The sequence below is a fragment of the Thamnophis sirtalis genome, unplaced genomic scaffold (assembly GCF_051295495.1).
Source record: "Thamnophis sirtalis isolate CommonGarterSnake01/CBP01778 unplaced genomic scaffold, rThaSir2_p1.2 scaffold_15, whole genome shotgun sequence".
In the NCBI taxonomy this organism is placed as follows: Eukaryota; Metazoa; Chordata; class Lepidosauria; order Squamata; family Natricidae; genus Thamnophis; species Thamnophis sirtalis.
The window spans coordinates 5,144,830-5,164,990 of NW_028261395.1; the positions used below are offsets into that span (position 1 = coordinate 5,144,830).

At 41.4% G+C, this 20,161-nt stretch overlaps 1 protein-coding gene across 1 annotated transcript in view; it reads left to right on the top strand.

Moving 5' to 3' along the window:
• Positions 1-12,645, top strand: part of RNLS (renalase, FAD dependent amine oxidase) — a 138,298-nt gene extending 125,653 nt beyond the window's left edge. The window contains exon 7 of the mRNA XM_087702182.1: positions 12,377-12,645. Within this exon, the coding sequence (XP_087558308.1) occupies positions 12,377-12,529 (153 nt within the window). The 3' untranslated portion in view covers positions 12,530-12,645. The remainder of the gene's footprint in view (positions 1-12,376) is intronic.
• Positions 12,646-20,161: the final 7,516 nt, after the last annotated feature.

Here is a 20,161-nt window from a genome sequence, read left to right on the forward strand (position 1 = left end):
AGACACCAAAAGAAGTGTTTGCATCTACAATCAATCTAGCAGTTAGCAAAACAAATGGGGGGGGGCAGTTAAAAAATACCAGATGGAAAGTGAAGAACATATCCTTTTTAGACTTTTTTTTTGTTATTTGTTTAGTTTTGCTTTATCTCTTCTGGATCAAAGACTCCTTTGCAATTGAATTACAGATGTGAGGCTTACCACTTTAGTTTCTCCCTCCTGCCCCTGTCCTAAACCAGGAAATCATAAAGACTTTTTCTTTAAAGAGAGACAATTCCGAATAACCGCCATGATTTAAAGTTCATACTGTGATTTTAAAAAAAAAAATCTCACAAGATAATAAACCACTTGCCCTCTTGGTGTAACCCAGGGTTTTTCCCCACCCTACCCTGACAATCTCTCTTTTATCACCACAGCCCACATCAGTAGTTTCATCTTGCCCCAGCCCAGAATGGCAGGAGACCTAAGTCATACTTAATAGTGTAGGTAATTAAATATGAATTCTCTGTCCTTTTTCAGACAGTCTTAAGAGGGTCAAACCTGTTGTTTTGTCTTCCCATTATCTCAGAGGCAAATCAAATAACTGCAGTGACTTGAAATAAGAGTAATAAGGGCATAACCAGGTTGGGAAAAGCCTTTCGTATTGTAGCTAAATACCTACCGACTGAATTTAGTGTTACTAGTGTTAGGAGCCGAGGTGGCGCAGTGGTTAGAGTGCAGCACTGCAGGCTACTTCAGTTGACTGCAGTTCTGCAGTTCGGCGGTTCAAATCTCACCGGCTCAGGGTTGACTCAGCCTTCCATCCTTCCGAGGTGGGTAAAATGAGGACCCGGATTGTTGTTGGGGGAGATATGCCGACTCTGTAAACCGCTTAGAGAGGGCTGAAAGCCCTATGAAGCGGTATATAAGTCTGCTATTGCTATTGCTACTACAGCAATCAAAGCAAATTTCCTTAAAATGAGCAGGTGAATTATTTGGTGGCACAGGTACTCCTCGACTTACAACTTAAAATTGGGACCCGAAGTTCCATTGCTAAGCAATAGAGTTGTTGAATCACACCCAATCTTTTTGCCATGGGCATTAAATGAGAATCATTAAGTGAATCCGGCTTCCCCCATTGATTTTCCTTGTCAGAAGCCCCCTGGGCTCACAAAGGTGATCATATAGCAATAGCAATAGCAGTTAGACTTATATACCGCTTCATAGGGCTTTCAGCCCTCTCTAAGCGGTTTACAGAGTCAGCATATCTCCCCCACAGTCTGGGTCCTCATTTCACCCACCTCGGAAGGATGGAAGGCTGAGTCCACCTTGAGCGGGTGAGATTATAACCGCTGAACTGCAGATAACAGTCAGCTGAAGTGGCCTGGAAAAAAAGTTAGTTGTTTTTTTAAAGAGTGCTTGAAAATAGACAATATAAGAGTCACCGACATCTCCAAAAAGATATTATTTCTAACCGTAGATTTCACAACTGAGAACATCCATCTATCTTCTCAGTCCCACTAAATAATTGCTTAATTGGTGGGGCCCAAAGCAAGCAAACTGGGCTTGCATAAAATAGAAAGATTATTAACAGTCGGTCCTTCAGATATATGTGCCCTTTGCCATATATAATAACGAGCACCTTGAATTGCACCTGGAAGCCAAACATTAACCACTGCAACTCATACAGCAGAGATGTTAAAATATAGACACAACAAGAATTGCTCATCATTACTTTTCCATAGACCTAAACAAACGGCAATCTAATCAGTGTTTCTTGAATGTCATATTTTTAGCTCTTATAGCTTAGTCCTGCCCACACTGAATTCTGCCCACACAGTCAGCAGACGTGCATGGTTTCTTTTCGCAGAACTTCACCAGTCTGTCTTAGAACGAGCACAACTGAACCTAGAATCTTCTGCAGGCCAAACAGCATGTCAGCCTCTGCTTTGCTGCTGCTTCGGCTGCCATTGAAACGGAGAGGGAGGGCATGGTATTTGGGAGGGGATTGCTAATTGTGCTGGAAGAAGATTCTGGAGTTTCTACTGCCCGTCTTACTGCGCATGCAGAGGAGGTTTCCCGCCAAGGCCAACGGCACCGACATTCCATCTTGGTGATGCCTTTCGAAGTTATCTCGCACCTGACACTTGGGAGAATTACGATTGGACTATGCATGGGATGCCAAGGGGTGGGGAATGGGTTATTCTATACATCATTTGCTTTCGCGCCTAAATAGTTAGACTTCGCTTTGCTACGCTTCTGTTCATTTATAATTAGTAAAAGTACACTTGATTTCTATCAATGGAGTCTTGTGGTTGTCTTTCCTGATTATCCAATGAAGAAGTGCTGACACAGCAGCTGAGATAACACTGCTTCAAGCACCTTTAAATTTAATTAACGTAGTCACAGTGCATGTTTGGGGGTGGACAGTGATTTTTGTGCAGCAAATGGGAAGGGCATATAAGAAATTTTTGTCTAAATGACAGCAAGAATGAAAAAAAGTTGATTTCTACATCCCGGATTCAAAAGATCTCAACAATGTAACGCAACGTCTACTTTTTACATTTAAGCAAAGCATTCATATTAAACAACAACACCCATTTTAGTCCACTCTTTCTTTGGCCAAAAGTGAATGCTTCTGTCACTTGGGGAGTGCAATTCGTCCATGTAGCTGGGAGTAAATACACTGACTTGTCATGGACTCAGGACTAGCTGATTTAGTGCCTGATTTAGTGGGTAGAGCCGAGGTGGCACAGTGGTTAGGGTGCAGTACTGCAGGCCACTTCAACTGACTGTTATCTGAAGTTCAGCGGTTCTAATCTCACCGGCTCAAGGTTGACTCAGCCTTCCATCCTTCCGAGGTGGGTGAAATGAGGACCCAGACTGTGGGGGGCGATACGCTGACTCTGTAAACCGCTTAGAGAGGGCTGAAAGCCCTATGAAGCGGTATATAAGTCTAACTGCTATTGCTATTGCTATCCAGCTGTTAGAATGTTGAACATGTGATAAAGTCTCAAGATCCTGGAATTTTGTGCCATGCTATACAAGTCTTTCACAGAATTTCAGAAATCATGGATTGATTATGTGCCATCAAGTCAGTGTCAACTCATAGAGACTACATAGATTTTCTCCATGACAATCTATCCCTAACTTGGTCTTTTGGGTCTTGCAACAATGCATCCATTACCATTACAACTGAATTTTAACAAAAAACAAACAAACAAACAGAGTTGGAAGGGACCTTGGAGGTCTTCTAGTCCAATCCCCTGCCTAAGCAGAAGACCCTATACTATTCTGGACAAATGGCTGTCCAATCTTTTCTTCATCTCCAATGATGGAGCACCCACAACTTCTGAAGGCAGCCTGTTCCACTGGTTAATTGTTCTCACTGTCGGGAAATTTCTCCTAGATTTCTCCTTAGTTCTAAGCTGATTCTCTCCTTGAGTAGTTTTCATTGATTGCTTCTAATCTTGCATTTTGGTGCTTTGGAAAATAAGTTGTGGCAGCCCCTCCAAATATTGAAACACTTCTCCAAATATCCACCTTGATGCTGATTGTCCTATTCTTCTCTTTGCTCCTACTTTTCTCAACCTTCCCTAGACAGCTAAATCTTGGTATAATGTGTCTAAAGATAATTGTAGATCACAAATATATGTCCTTAATTTCAATGCATGGTTGAAGACAATAATCCTGTAGCATTTTGTCTATATATTAGATGTATGTTCTGTCCCCCCCTTCACGGCTCTTAACAAACGCAAGCAGACAAACTTAAAAGGAAGTCTTTCTTTATCAGTTCTCAGTTCAAACTGACTTCGAGCCCAAAAATAACATAAATACAAGTCTCCGACAAGAATGCAAAACAAAAACTCTTACAAGCAATGCACATCTTCCAAAGTCTCCACGAATCAGGGTTACAGGAAACATCAAAACACTTATCCAAGTGTATTAAGCAATGTTGTACGCACGAAGGTATGTATGTTGACTCCTGCAACTAGGGCGTGGCAGCATCCGTCCTTTTATCTCCAAACTTGCCTCTAACAAGCCCCAGCTGCATAATGAATCTTGTACCCCGAAAAGACTCACAGCAGACGTCTGCTGAGTCACAACAGATGTATATCCTACTTTTCATTCAGGAGCATCCCTCCTCCTATTTTTCCACCCAGGAACAACAACTCTGTTGTTAGGTAGGTTAGATTGGGAGAGAAAAATTGGCCTAGGCACTTAGGGGATCTCTGTGGTGAGGATGGGCTTGAACCTTGGAATTTTCTGGCACTAGAGTTGTAAGAATGAATAGCAAATTGTCCTAGGGCAATAACCTAAATAACAACTAAAACATGTTTATAGTTTTATAATTGATTGTGCCTTCTGTAATAATAACTATTGTAAAATTCTGCTGTTGTTGCTAATCTATTACGATCAACACAATTCTCTTAAGGTCTTGCTTTTTTATCCCTTGGCCCTTAGACGGACCTTTTTTGTTTGTAAGAGAAGCATCTAAACTTTTTGGTTCCACCACAAAACCGCGGACGACAAAATCGCGGTCGACGAAAGCGCGTATGTGACGTCATCACAGCGCGACGAAAAAGATCGAAAAATGTAAAAATAAAGCGAAAATCTTACCCTAACCCCCCCAAACCTAACCCTAAACCTAACCCTAAACCTAACCCTTAACCTAACCCTAAACCTAACCCTTAACCTAACGAAAAACCTAACGCTAACCCTTAACCTAACGCTAAATGTAACGCTAACGCTCTAAACCTAACCCTAACCCTTAACCTAACCCTAACCCTTAACCTAACGCTTACCTTTATGTGAATCGGCTTGCTGTAATTTAATTTTTATTTCAATTTTTCGATCTTTTTCGTCGCGTTGTGATGACGTCACATACGCGATTTCGTCGACCGTGCTTTTGTGGAACGCAGTTTTGACGGGTCACGAACTTTTTGACTATTGAAATGGAAAATCTCTTCCTTTAGCAAACCAGCTTGATTCGTCAGCACATAGCCAATCATGACTGATCTTGAGATGTTAAATGGGTTGGAGCTGGTTATTACTTTGACTGGAGTCTACACTGTAGGAAACCATAGGGAGTCCCCCTTCTTAAGAGAAGACAATTACTTTAGCAAATCACTAATGAATTGTTACCAAGAGAACAAGAAGACGCCAGGAGCTAAGACCAATCCAAGAGAGACTTTACCATTTCTCCTTTTAGTAACAAAGGAAGCCCCAGGTTCTTGTGGCTGCTGTTAGCTCTTCTCAGAATCTGATAAGAATGAAGAGTTATGTGAACAGTAACACTCAGAGGAATAGGGAAAGTTCTGTTTATGTCATAGAAATCGGTGACGATTTATAAACGGTAGTAGCAACAAATGTTATGGACAGCCCTCCTTCATACTAATAGAAATTATAAATGTCAAGTTATGTCTTTTTTCCCCTCAAATTCAAACATAGTCCAAAAGTAAAGCAGAACTAAGAAGACAAGTTATTTACAAAATGAGATGTCGTTATTTGGCCAGTGGTGGGCTCAACTGTACAACTGAACTTGTGTGTTCGCATACACAAAAAGAGAAGTAGGCATAGGATGGAGGATACCTAATTTGATCAGTGTATGTGTAAGCAGGAGTTTAGGATTGTATGTTTATCACAAGCTGAACATGAAAGCATAATATGGTTGCAAAAGAAAATGTAATTGCGGCCTTCCATTAGGAGAATCATGTTTTCCAAGTTAGAAGAAGAAAAATATTGAATGAATCTTCATTTATTAGACCTTATCTGGAGTTTTTGGGTCTGTTTCAAGGCATTGTTGATTAAGGATGTAAGAAGATTTGGGGTTTTTATTATAGGAGGAAAAAACAGATGAATTAGGAAGGGGCATAGTATGATTGCTTCCATAAGGAAAATATTTACTTTTTGTTGTTGTAGAAGATAACACAACGTTTACTGGATTTACATCATGTTGAACTAAGAATGAATGGATGATGCATAGATATCGACTGAATGAAACAGTGGTTAGTATAAAACAAGGATGTGCAGTGGTCTAAATCAGGGGTCCCCAACACCCACCGTTCGGAACCAGGCAATGGAAGTGGCGGGTGAGCATGCACACATGGGCAGCGGGCGTGTGAATTTGCTCAAGTGGGCACATATGCTGCTTGCACATATGTGTTGTGTACATGTTTCCCTGACACTCGCACTGAACCATCCTCCTCCTGCCCCTCCCCGCAGCTGGTCCGCAGAGCCAGAAAGGTTGGGGAACTCTGGTTTAGATGATTAGAGAAAAACGAGCGAAAATCACATTGCAAAACAAATACTATGTGGAGGAAGAGGAGTTGAAAGAAAGGGGATGACTAAAAAAGTTGCGGTTGGATGGAGTCAGTGAGATTTTGGAAAAGAGAGAGGGAAGAGAACTTTACAGAATAAGTAATGCATGAGTCAAGATATGTAAGTATCTCCCCCACTTGAGGTCTTCAAACAGAAAGTTGAGGGTTTTTTTCATCTTTGTGTACTGTTTAGAGAATTGGATGGAATCAGGTAGCGTGCCTCTCCTCCAGTTCTGACTCATTCTTTCCTCTGTTTGAATACTTCCTCAAATTCTTAGTTTTTAATGCACCGGAGTAAAAAATTCCCTCTGGAGTTAACTTGCCTTGACATCTTTTGCATATCGCACCTAGGCACTGTCCCAGCTGCTATGTTGCTGCCTATTTCTTCGGAGAAGCTACAACTTTAAACATTGCAATTTAGCACTGCCTTGTAATGTAAGGGGGGGAGGGGGAAAGTTATAGAGGCGAGGTGGCGCAGTGGTTAAATGCAGCACTGCAGGCTACTTCAGCTGACTGCAGTTTGGCTGTTCAAATCTCACCGGCTCAGGGTTGACTCAGCCTTCCATCCTTCCGAGGTGGGTGAAATGAGGACCAGGATTGTGGGGGTGATATGCTGACTCTGTAAACCGCTTAGAGAGGGCTGAAAGCCCTATGAAGCGGTATATAAGTCCAACTGCTGTTGCTATTACTGAACAAATGGTCGTATGAGGATTACCTGGAGTGTTACGTATATTAATCTGAGCTCCTCGAGGAAAGCTGGGATACGTCTAATAATTGAATCTTTTTGCAATGAAGTTTGAAGTTTTATTTTATTTATATGCCGCCCTATTCCCTATAGGGACTCAGGGCGGCGAACAACTCAAACGGGAAAGGGAACATACAAATCAAAACAGACATTTAAAATAACCAACAGCCACACCTGTCGAGTGGGGAATGGAGCTCATCAACCCCAGGCCTGCCGACACAGCCAGGTTTTAACGGCTTTTCGGAAGCCCTGGAGAGAGGTGAGGGTCCGAATCTCCGCGGGGAGTTCGTTCCAAAGGGCCGGAGCTGCAACAGAGAAGGCCCTCCCCCAGGTCGTAGCCAGATGGCATTGGCTGGTGGATGGAACCCGGAGGAGGCTGACCCTGTGCGATCTAATGGGTCTTTGGATCCAAATGCTTTAATTTGGATGCCTATAAGAGGGTGAAGTGAAAAAAGCCAAGGTGGCATCTACAGGCACATAATTGAACACACACACCCCTCTTTTTGTGGCATGTAAAAAATGTCCAACACTTTAATCACATAGATGTTATCTGGAATTTTTCGGTCTCCCCTATGGATGCCCCAAAATGATTGCAGCGAGCAACAAGTTGACGTTGATGGTCTAAGTCAAGTGTTCCCAGCCTCCAGGCCACATCCCACTACTAGGCCGTGGCCTGTTTGGAATCGGGCCGCACAAGCGGCTTGCACAGCTCAACTAGCGCATGCCAGCCTGCCACTTCCACGGTACAGTTCCCCTCTCCTCCCCATAACCCGCCAAGCCATAAAGGTTGGGGACCAATGCTCTAAATAGAACCAGAGGAAACAGGAAACGGACTCCAAGTGCTGTTGTGAGTAGACAAAAGGGCCAGTCAACAGAGCTACGGTGGGAAGCAGCCTAGAAAAAGTGAAAGACCTAGGCTGCGCACAGCTGCATGAGCTTGGAAAGATTAGAGGAAAATCAGTGCCAGATTGGATAAGTAAATCTGTTGCTTCCCTTTTGGGTTTGAATGTTTAAGATGGTTCCCATTTTGTTGATGGAGTTCTTTGCAATGTTTGCTTCCCCACGAAAAAGGGGGCAGATGAGACTGTTATGCTACACTTGAGCAGCAGAGTGGTATAAGGAAAGCTGAGGTTAAGGGAAAATGTTATTGTAAAATAAATATTATTGGGTTGGTGTTTGCCTGCTCTTTCAGCTGCAGTCAGATTTCTGTAACATTCCCACTATTTAGTAAGCATCCGCTTAGTGAGAGATAAACTATTTGCATATCACTCCTTTGATCTCCTTTAGTGCCTTTGATAAGAGATAGTCAGTGCTTTTGCCCTGTTGACATTAATCTGTGGATCTGTCCTCTTTAAAAGCCCAAATTCCATATCTGTAAACATGTAAACAGCTATTTCCAGTTGCATCAGCAGGAATGGTCGTCTGTGCTCCTTTTTATTTATACTGTACTCTTCCTTCTATAAACAGGCCAATTGATGCCGAAAAAATCTGCTCCCCTCCTTTCCCAGCAAAATTAATTCAAAGAAAAAAAAAAACATGTCACGTCTATTTTGCTTGGAATAAGCCAATTTCTCATTATTGAGACCATTTTTTTTAGCGTGAATTACAAAGCAAAGGATGTACGTCCTTTTGAGTTTGGACTCTACTTCCCCTTCTTGTGGATTGCAACATGTTCTTTGCTGCCACTCTTCCTTCCTATTGCTTCTTCCCTTTCCCCCTCCCCAATTTCTTTCTTAAATAACGCTGAATGTGCAACTTTGCACGGTGGGAATAAAACAAATGGGAAGGGAGTACTGGAGACAGATTTCTGGGCTGACAAAATTGTTGTCGTGGTCCTGTATTTTTATAAAAAGCACTCACTTCCCTCTATGTATTTTTGATAAGTGACTTGGAAGAGGCAGAAGCATTCAAGAAAATGCATCAAGTTGTAATGTAATAGGATATTACCTTCACAAAAGATTGTCTGTCATCTAACCAAATTAAGAAACCAGGGATCTGTGCTCTCTGGATCAATGAGAGAGTTAATACCTTGTGGGAACACCAAAAAAGAGGTCAATTTATGTAATGGTATGTAGGAATGACCTTGGGAGACCAGCAGAAAGATGCTGCCTAGGGTGATGCTGTCAGATAAGAGGAAGCATAGCCAACAACTGCATAGTGGGTGGAGCAAGAACTCAGAAAAGACACACACACCCCTTAAGTTATCAGGCTGCAAAAGTGATGGCGAAAGAACAGTACTTTTGGACTTGTAAGATTTTGTTAACATAGCTTTAAAATAAAATAGAATTAGCTTAGCTGATCATGTTTCCTGTCTAATAGAGCCGAGGTGGCGCAGTGGTTAGAGTGCAGTACTGCAGGCCACTTCAGCTGACTGCTATCTGCAGTTCGGCGGTTCAAATCTCACCGGCTCAAGGTTGACTCAGCCTTCCATCCCTCCGAGGTGGGTGAAATGAGGACCCAGACTGTGGGGGCGATATGCTGACTCTGTAAACCACTTAGAGAGGGCTGAAAGCCCTATGAAGCGGTATGTAAGTCTAACTGCTATTGCTAATTTATCTGGTAAGCTTGATACCAATTTTGCAAATCTGCAAATACAATTATTCCACTTGTCACTTTTGCAGCCCAATAACTTAGGGAGAGTTTCTCTCCTTCCCCACTCCCCCCCACCCCACCCCAGCCTCTTGCTCCACTCACTATACAACTTGGGCTATGCTCCCTCTTATCTGACTGTTTCCTAGACAGTAACTCTTTATCTGGGCTCCCAAGGTCATTCCCACATATCATTACAATTTACCCCCTTCAAATTTAACCCAAATGGAACCAATCATGTCTACCTCAATCAAGTTAGTCAAGTCATGGTGGCTCTGGTGCTCAGACGGTTAATCTATTTTGCATAACTGGTTCTCCAAGAAAAAACAGCTGAGTGCCATTACAAAACTTCCTGCCAAAGTTAGACCATTGTAGGACACACCTCCCAAGGATAAATGAGCTTCAATAGCCAAGTCAAGCCTTCTGCTGCTTGCCTGGCCAGTGAAGTCCTAAAGCCTTGTCAGTGTTTTCCTGGCACAAGAGAGTTCATAGGATTCTGGAAGTGAAGAAAGCCCATTCTCCAATTGGTAAACATTAACCCAATATTGTTTCCTCCAATACCTCTACTAGGAACCAATAAGTCAAACGTTTGTTGCCTGTCCTATAAATGTATTCTGTACCCTGTTGGGGAAATTCAGCTCTTGGGGCAAAGAAAATGTTAAAGATAAGTGTTTGAAAGGGGTGCTGATTAAGTTGCTATTGCAGTACAAATATACAAAGTTTCATCACTGTAAAAAACCTCTTTTTGTTTACTTCTGATCCCTTTCTGATGGTGCCATTGTACAATTTAATATTACGATGAGGTAGAAAAAAAACACCCAAATGCATTGGTACCTTTAACACAGTCCTGAGTAGTAACAAGGACGCAGAAAACCTTCCAACCTAATCTACCCTGCACAAATAATGAAAAACAAAATGTTGGCATGCCCTGAAAACTTCATGATTTTATTGTGGGTCCTCTATACTTCCCTCCCCGGCAAATGCTGTGTTGGAATACGGGCATAGCACATATGTCTCCACACATATGCTTTTATGCTAGGAGGATAGTACTGGTAGGACTCAGTTTGTTTAGTGACTAAAGTTACAATGGCACTGAAAAGTGAAAAATATAGAGCCGAGGTGGCGCAGTGGTTAAATGCAGCACTGCAGGCTACTTCAGCTGACTGCTATCTGCAGTTCGGCGGTTCAAATCAATAAGTTGCTATTGCAGTACAAATATGCAAAGTTTCATCACTGTAAAAACATACAGAACTTTCTCGCTGTATCTGCTTAATATTACCAACCTCCTGCTGAGAAAGGTGTTTCCATCCCTTCGCATACAAGCCACACCTGTAGCTAATGGGAAGGAAGATTTTGTAAGTCTTCCGTTGCGCCGTGACTCTGTCCTTGTGGGCTAGTTAGGTGGAGGACATAATTCACTGTGTTTGTCACTGCCTCACTTAGAATAAGATTAGGATCAAATTATTGATGGCAGGTTAATTCAAGGGCTTGGACCTCGAATGGTTGAATTATCTTCTTGCAGATTTATTTCCAAATGATAGTACGTTGCTGCTTGGTCATCATTTACATTCAAAAATGATTCTTTAGGTTCTTTATCACAGCCCTGGCTTTGATCTTGTTTTAATCTATTTGTATGTATTGCTCAAGGTGGTGGCTCAGGGGCTAAGACGCTGAGCTTGTCAACCAGAAAGTTCAGCAGTTCGAATCCCTAGCGCCGCGTAACGGAGTGAGAGCCCGTTACTTGTCCCAGCTTCTACCAACCTAGCAGTTCAAAAGCATGTAAAAATACAAGTGGAAAAAATAGGTACCATCTTCATTGGGACGGTAACAGCGTTCCATGTGCCTTCGGCGTTTAGTCATGCCGGCCACATGACCACGGAGAAGTCTTTGGATAGCGCTGGCTCTTCAGCTTTGAAACAGAGATGAGCACCGCCTCTATAGTTGGGAACAACTAGCACATATGCGCGAGGGAAACCTTCGTGACCCGTCAAAACCGTGGTCCACAAAAGCGCGCTCGACGTGACATCATCACAGCACGACGAAAAAAATTAAAAATTGAAATAAAAATAAAATTAAAGCAAGCCGATTCACATAAAGGTAAGGGTTAGGTTTAGGGTTAGGTTAAGGGTTAGGGTTAGGTTTAGAGCGTTAGGGTTAGGTTTAGCATTAGGTTAAGGGTTAGGTTTAGGGTTAGGGTTAGGTTTGGGGGGGGTTAGGGTAAGGTTTTCGCTTTAATTTTACATTTACCGATCACAGCGCGATGTTTTCGTTGCGCTGTGATGACGTCACGTACGCGCTTTCGTCGATCGCGTTTTTGTCTACCGCGGTTTTGTGGTGGAACCGGGAACCTTTACCTTTACATATTGCTCTTTTGATTGCCCTATTTTCTTTTATTGTTGTTTTATTGTATTCTATGCATTTGGTTGTGATCTATGTTTACAACAGTAAATCTTGCTTTATTTTATAAGTGAAGTGCTTTATTAATACTTGACTATATTAACCATACTATATTAAATGACACAATTTTAGCTTTATTTTAATTAGCCAAGATTGTCTACTTGCTGTTCTTGGCCTACACAATGCCCAAAATATGGCAAAACGTGAAAGCATGAGACATTTGTTATTCTAGACATTATTAAAACTGAAGCTATTACTTACAGCTTGTATATTTCCTTGAAATACCTCTTATCTCAATCTTAGGAAGTGTAATTAGTAGCTTCTCATTCTTGTATGTATTCTATTACAGGTTACAGAAGCTTTCTCTGGCAGTCCAGGACAAATTACTCTTCACGCAAAACCTTTTCTCATCTGTGGAGGTGATGGATTTGTCCATTCCAATTTAGACGGGTGCATAGAGTCGGCCATAAGTGTGGTGAAGGCTTTAAAGGCCAGTTTGTAGGATTTTCATTGTTTTCTCTCTGAATGTCAGTACGTTTTTATGATGAGTTATACACTGATATACTAATGAATAGGTGTTTGGCTGTTTGAAATAAATAAAGAATGGAAGTCTTGAAATGTCGCACAGATTTATTGCAAGAAAAATGCATGTCGCTTATTTATTAGCCCTTCCATGAGGGCACTAATGTTTTCTGGCTTCACTGTGTGTAAGTGATCTAGGAAAAATGGATGTATTCCTCCCTGATTACTCTCTTAAATTGTTGAAAATCTCACACTATGTGAACAAAAGGCAAGGAATCTTAGAAAATAGTTTATAAACATTAGAAACTACCCATCTCCCTCACAGAATGACTCTGTTTGGTTTTTGAAGTCTTAAAAAATGTAAGATTGGTGTTTTCCTTGATGTTACTTTTCTGCAGAAAAGCAGGATGCATTGCTTTTCGACACAATGACATGATAAACTCACAAAAGCTGCATTATCTAATTGTGGAAGAATGGGAAATGTGTAGAATGGGTGTAATTATTTTCCTGGGTATGAGACAACAACCAAAAGCCTCTCAGAGTCCATTGTAAACTCTGATTTTCACAAAATTCGTACGAGAAAGAAAATGCCGTCCATTGCATTTCAAATGACTACCTGTCCTTCTTTTCCCACAACGAGCAAAATAGGTCTTACCTCCTAATATATGTGCAAAGATTGTGCTCCAATTTCTTTCTGATCGGGATAAAAAAAAAATGTGTCATTGGCAATCCTATAAATGGGTCAACCTTAAAATCTCTCTGTTGTACAGATGAAAGAATTAAGAGGATAGCAAAGAATTCTAAGTAGATTTGTGTCTCTCGCAAGAAATATGGTTCACTTGAATTTGTTAACCTGGTAGTGTGAACTGTCATATATTTCCCTTTTATTTGGGTTGCCAAAACTATTAATTTCAACAAATTTAAATGAGCGAAGAGTGAATGCAAGGCATTTTCAAGAACTCAGTATTTTTTTGACAAGATAATTGTGCGTTCTAAAAAAAAAACCATTTCCAAGGAACCCCAAGATTTTCAAGTTGTCAGAGACTACCATGGAAAAGAGAAAGTAGCTAACTCTGTAACACTAAATTTTCTGATTTCCACGAATGCTAGGTTACGACTTGTAAGCATCCCCACAAAGTGTGAATATAATCAGATGAAGAATCGCTGTATTTCAGCATCTGGCGTCACTATGGTAATCTCTGCTCTTAACATAGTAATTGAGCCTTAAGCTGAAAATCCCAGTATAAGTCTCATTCATTGAACTGCAATTGTAAATCTAGTTTGGAAGCAGGGGGAGAAAGTGGTCTGGTTTAGGGCTGTGGTTCTGAACAATATTCTTTCATCCATATCAAAAATCAGAATCTTTTTAGGTCTTTATTATTATTATTATTATTTTTACGGCATGTTGTGTTCAACCGAGAAGTGGAGTGGAGTGGATCATTCTCTAATGCAGTGTTTCTCAACCTTGGCAACTTGAAGACGTCTGGACTTCAACTCCCAGAATTCCCCAGCCAGCATTCGCTGGCTGGGGAATTCTGGGAGTTGAAGTCCAGACGTCTTCAAGTTGCCAAGGTTGAGAAACACTGCTCTAATGCAGAATAAATAAGGAGCCCAGGCTTTGTCAGCGTAAAACTTTACAATGCCTCATTGAGAAAGCTCAATTAATAAACTGTCAACCCACACGTCCTGTTCAGGAGCTGAGGATAACAAACGATCGCAAGTAACCAGTATTTTCTTTCTCCACCTTGAAGGTTTTCCCCGCAGGCAGAAAATTACCCTATTCCCATCCACCTTTCCCCCACACACAAATAAAAAAGAGTTAAGACAATGGTATTTTAACAAGATGTGTTGTTCAGACCAGCGTTTGCAAGTTGATCACTGACCTGGGCAAACAAAAGATCACACAGGGGGAAATAGAATTAAATCTTTTCTTGGTATTTGCAGAGGAAGATTATTTTATCAGATTCCAGTCTCTTGGTTCATTCTTCCTAGATGCAGAGAGAGCTAAGCACTAAACTTCCAGACAAAGTCAGTGATTCATCACGTACTACCGAGAGACTTCAATTAGCAGTTAATTGAAAATCACTCCAATTCAGTTTTGTGCCTTCTACACTTTCCATCCGTTTAGTCCCACACTTACACACCACTACAAAAGAGTCATCGTGTCTCTCCTCAACGTTTTCAAAGGAATCTGTTCAGCTGCTGGTTGGATATATAGAACAATATAGAATTGCCTGGGATTTGCCCATCCATTGTTGCTCATAACAATGTGTTTTTTAGAAATAAAAATGGGGAATGGAGAAAGTCCAGCGGTAATTTATAGATGGAATTGAAAGCTATTGTACCTCCTTTACCTAAACTGGCACATGTCAAATGCCAGCAACAAGAGAGATTCTGAGAACATTCCCGATAACGGCTGGATCCAGTACTGGATCTTCTATTGGGCAGGAATATTAAGGAGCCGAGGTGGCGCAATATTAAGGAGCCGAGGTGGCGCAGTGGTTAGGGTGGAGTACTGCAGGCCACTTCAGCTGACTGTTATCTGCAGTTCAGCGGTTCTAATCTCACCGGCTCAAGGTTGACTCAGCCTTCCATCCTTCCGAGGTGGGTGAAATGAGGACCCAGACTGTGGGGGCGATATGCTGACTCTGTAAACCGCTTAGAGAGGGCTGAAAGCCCTATGAAGCGGTATATAAGTCTAACTGCTATTGCTATCTTCTATTGGGCAGGAATATGGAGCAGATCTCGGAGTACTCTTTCAATCTTCTAAGCCAGTGTTTCTCAACCTTGGCGACTTTAAGTCCTGTGGACTTCAACTCCCAGAATCTGCTGGCTGGGGGATTCTGGGAGTTGAAGTCCACAGGACTTAAAGTCGCCAAGGTTGAGAAACACTGTTCTAAGCATTCTGTTTAAAAAGATAACTCAATTCCCCTTGGAATCGTCTACCTATTGCAATACCTGTGAAAGCTTCTTCAAGTGTCTCTGTCTGGCCAGTGATAGTTGTTTCACGTGGGGACTGTAGCGCATAATGCTTCTTGTCACATGAATTATCCCTCTCCCTTGAAAATATCTACAATACACCAGGCATATGTCTTATTTGACATTGATGCAAACACGTTTTAAAAAGCAGCAGCCAGAAGGCTAACATTTTGCCCACACAAGCTATTTGATTTTCCATTAGGTTTTGAGGAAAGAAACATATTGCCAGATGGCTTAAAAAGGGAAGAAAAAAAAATGCCGTTTTCAAACAGTTCCATTCTCCAAAACGTGGGACTGTGTCTTTTACATATTAATGCACGCTCACATTTCTTGCCGCTAATCTTTACAGAGCAGAACTGAAACATCATTATCTGAGATTGGAGTGGGGGGCAGTTGGTTTGTGATTTAAAGGATATCAAGTTATTCGTTTTGTTCTTACGTTCTTCTGTAGTCTTTGGGGCCAAAGCTGGTGCTGATTGGCTCCTCTTTCCCTTCTCAATCATTCTCTTTCGTAGCTTAACTGGTAATTCAGGAGATACAGTCAACTTGAAAACGTCTTTTGAAAGTGCTGGCAGATCTGAACAATCAGTAAAGTATTTTGCTTCTACAATTTTCTGCTTCGTTGCATTGTTTGGGACCGTTGGATAGGCTTTCTCTTCCTGGAAGACAACTTCCAGAAATATCCTTAACGAGGATATAGAAATGAACTAGAAATATTTTCTCTCCCATTAAAAAATATTATATGAGGTATCATATCTTAGTTTCCATTTCTCATTTCCAACCCTAAAATTACTCACTGATTAATCTTTCCAGCTGCTCTCATTTCAAACTCAAGCTCAGTCCCTTTATTAACGTTATTATAACTTATTAATAATATGATTAGATCTTTGATTCTTTCTTTTGCTCTTCTGTCTGTTTTAATGATCTGTGTTCGTAAAGTTATTAATTGGGTTTATAAAGTGAATATTCATTGACTTCTTTCCTTTCCAATGAGATCTTTAGTAGACAAAGTTAACAAATGGATTTTTTTGCCAATATTATTATTTCAACCAAACACCCAATTTCCACTATCAGTTCTTCAGAACCTCTCGGAACTGGCTAAATACCACCTCTGGTGCAAGTCTGATAGATCTGTAACATTTCTACCCTGTTTCCCTGAAAATAAGACCTTCCCAGATAATAAGCCCAATCGGGCTTTTGAGCGCATGCGCTAAAATAAGCCCTCCCCAAAAATATTGCGACGCAGTAGCAGACATGAGGCGACCATGCTTGCCACCTCCTGTGTCTCAAAAATAATAAGACCCAAGCGCTTATTTTGGGGGTCAAAAGAAAATAAGTCCCTATCTTAGTTTCAGGGAAACATGGTAGATTCCTTCTGGTATAACATCCAAGAACCACTGATCAACCCTACTGCTTATATGGGGGGGGCGGGTGTGGAGACTGGATGCCGTGACGAGATGATGTGCGATCTCAAAGCTCTGAGATCGCACTCGATACTTTTATTGCTGGGGGGTTCTAACGGACCTAAATCATCCCATAAAGAGATGGTGAACAGGAAGATTACATCTTGCTGATCTCGGGGATATCGCAAAATCTCCGAGAAAAGCAGGTTTAAAGTCTTCGTCTGGCAGTAAAAATTCCAGTCTTTTAAGGCTGACAAAGTTCAGGGCAATTTGAAGGAGAAGTTTTTTAGCTGGTAAGAAACTTTTATTGTTTAAAGAAAAACCCTACTGCTTATATTGTCCCCGTCCCATTCTTAATTTTTTTTCCCTTTCTTTTCTTATTTGCCTTACTGTACTAATCATCCTTTTATAGTTTATAAAGAACTGAAAATCTTTTTTTCATACTAACTCATTTTTTCAGGTCTGTTATAGGAGTACAACACAAATGCATTGTCAGATCCTCTCCATTAGATAATTAGGAAAGAAGACCACGAGACTCCATGAGTAGAAATCAAGTGTACTTTTACTAATTATAAATGAATAAAGGCATAGCGAAGCGAAGTCTGATTATTTAGGCGCGAAAGCGATTGATATATAGAATAGCCCATTCCCCACCCCTTGGCATCACAGTTACAGTCCAATCATAATTCTCCCAAGTGTCAGGTGTGAGATAACTTCAAAAGGCATCATGAAGATGGAATGTTGGTGCCGTTAGTCCTGGCAGGAATCTCCTACGCATGCGTAGTCCGACAGGCAGCTGAGCTCCAGAACCTTCCTCCAGCACAATTAGTAACCCCTCCCAAATACCATGCCCTCCCTCCCCGTTTCATGGCAGCCGAAGCAACAGCAAAGCAGAGGCTGACATGCATATCCCAGTAACACCACTTATTGAAATGATCATTCATTTGTATTAAGGGAAGAAAGGATACTTTTACCTTTATTAAATTAGTTATATCCTAATTCATGTAAAGTTCCTGTGGGCTATAATTATTAAACAGAATAATATTAAGAAACATGTTTAGCAAGAGGTAGAGTACATGTATTCCACAATGAGAGCATCACGATCAGCTGAATGAATTTGTGTCTTTGCTAAAAACAACTAATCAACCATACCGTGAAATCAGTTCAAATCTTGTTGCTTTAGGTTAAGGTTTCTTAATTTGAAATATCTAAAATATGCCCACAGTCATGCCATATGTATTTTTCAAGGCAATTGTTTTCCTCCAAAATACCTTTCACTCTTTTATCTTCCAGGTTTAATTTGAGTGACATTTCAGTGGCAATACTTTCCTTCCCAAATTGTTCCGCTTCTTTTAAATTTTTGCAGGACGTTAATTAACAAGCGCATGTGTTTCCTAACAGCAAAAATTAGACCTCAGAAGTTCCTGTTTGAAAACGGCACCATAGAACGACACATTCTGCACAATTGTAAGCGGTAACCTCATAAACCAGAAGTGAAAATACTGAACTGAAGAAGTGAAAATGATTTAATTAACCATATTGTTGGGTGAATTAAAGAACAACGATTACATTTAGCGGATCAGTTGGTCTTGAAGGAGGGGGAAAAAAGAGATCTTCTTGAACATTTTAGCTTAGAAGTGGAAACCTTTTATGCCAGCTAATAACCGACTTTTCTTTTTCTTTTATTCTAAGCCAGCTTCTGGGGTGGTTTTGTTTTGTTTGTATTTTTGTTTTTGCTTAAACCCAAAAACATTGATGATACTGCTTGCAGATTAAGATTAAGATTTAAGAGGAAGATTTTAAAAACTAAATAAATGTGTGTGCCTGGAGAACAACTGCTAATGACTCGGTTCCTTTTAGGTTTCCTTTTTTGTTTTTCTCACTTCGTTCCATTTGTGTTGCAACCAAACAGGGCATTCAGAGGAAGGACCCACAACAAGCCGAGGTGGCGCAGTGGGTAGAGTGCAGCACTGCAGGCTACTTCAGCTGACTGCTAGTTCTGCAGCTCGGCTATTCAAATCTCACCGGCTCAGGGTTGACTCAGCCTTCCATCCTTCCGAGGTGGGTAAAATGAGGACCCGGATTGTTGTTGGGGGCAATACGCTGACTCTGTAAACCGCTTAGAGAGGGCTAAAAGCCCTAGGAAGCGGTATATAAGTCTAGCTGCTATTGCTATTGCTAAGCTAAAGAAGACAAGTGGAATTGGGAAAAGTTTCTCAGGTTCACACTCACACACAGACACAGCAGCAGGCAAAAACCACTTCGGTTGTTGTGCTTTGGTTGGAGGGTTCGGGGGTTTTCTTCACCCCAAAATGACATGCTGACAAGGGAGGGAGAGCAAAGTCCATAGAGTAAAACAATGCCTAGGACTAGCAGGAGCGTAACATAAATAACCAGGACCGTGCCATTCAGCGCAGATTTCCCCCCCCCCCCGCTGATTCAAGTATGAGGTGGAGGGCTCTTAAATTCCATAGTCTGGAAAGGTTTATAAGGAAAAGGCCACAGCCAGAGGACATTGGCTGCTGGCAGGGTTTGGTGACACCACGCTAGGAGGCTGAATGCGCCTTATTCTTTTCATTTTGTTCCCGGATTGAAAAGCAATTGAAAAAGAGGCGATTCAATGGATGGAGAAGAAGGCAATAGAAAATGTGCAACTTTCGGTTATTAAAGGAGATGGGGAGGGGAATTCGACAGAAACGTAGCCACGGGAAAGCTGAACTGAAGGGTTGAAAATGGCTGGATCATCCAAACCGCGAAGTTAACTTCCCTGGTATTTTCCAGCCCTACCAAGTCCCTGCCTCACTCCTTCCACATTACTTTCGGGCAATTGCATTTCAGCAAAAAAATAAAATAAAAGCCGCTTGTGAATTAGTAGAGTCATGTGTGCTTTCGTAATTTAATGAGTTTTTAACCCTTGATGCAACGCTTAGAAGTGTTTCGACAGTCATTGCTTCTTTCCTTCCTCTGCTTGCCGCCGTTCGGCTTTCCCACGATCTTGTTCCTTCCTTCGCCCTCACCTCTTCCTCTCTTACTCCATGCCCATCCTGTCCTCTTCTTCCTCCTTTCTTGAAACTTCTGCTAGAAGGAGGGCAACGAGGGCAAGGGCATAGGATAGATAGAATAGACTGTATTGAGAAATGAATGATTGGTGCATGTGAAGGCAGAATAAATTAAGTGTCAGCCTCTTCTTTGCTGCTGCTTCGGCTGCCATTGCGACGGGATTGACATGA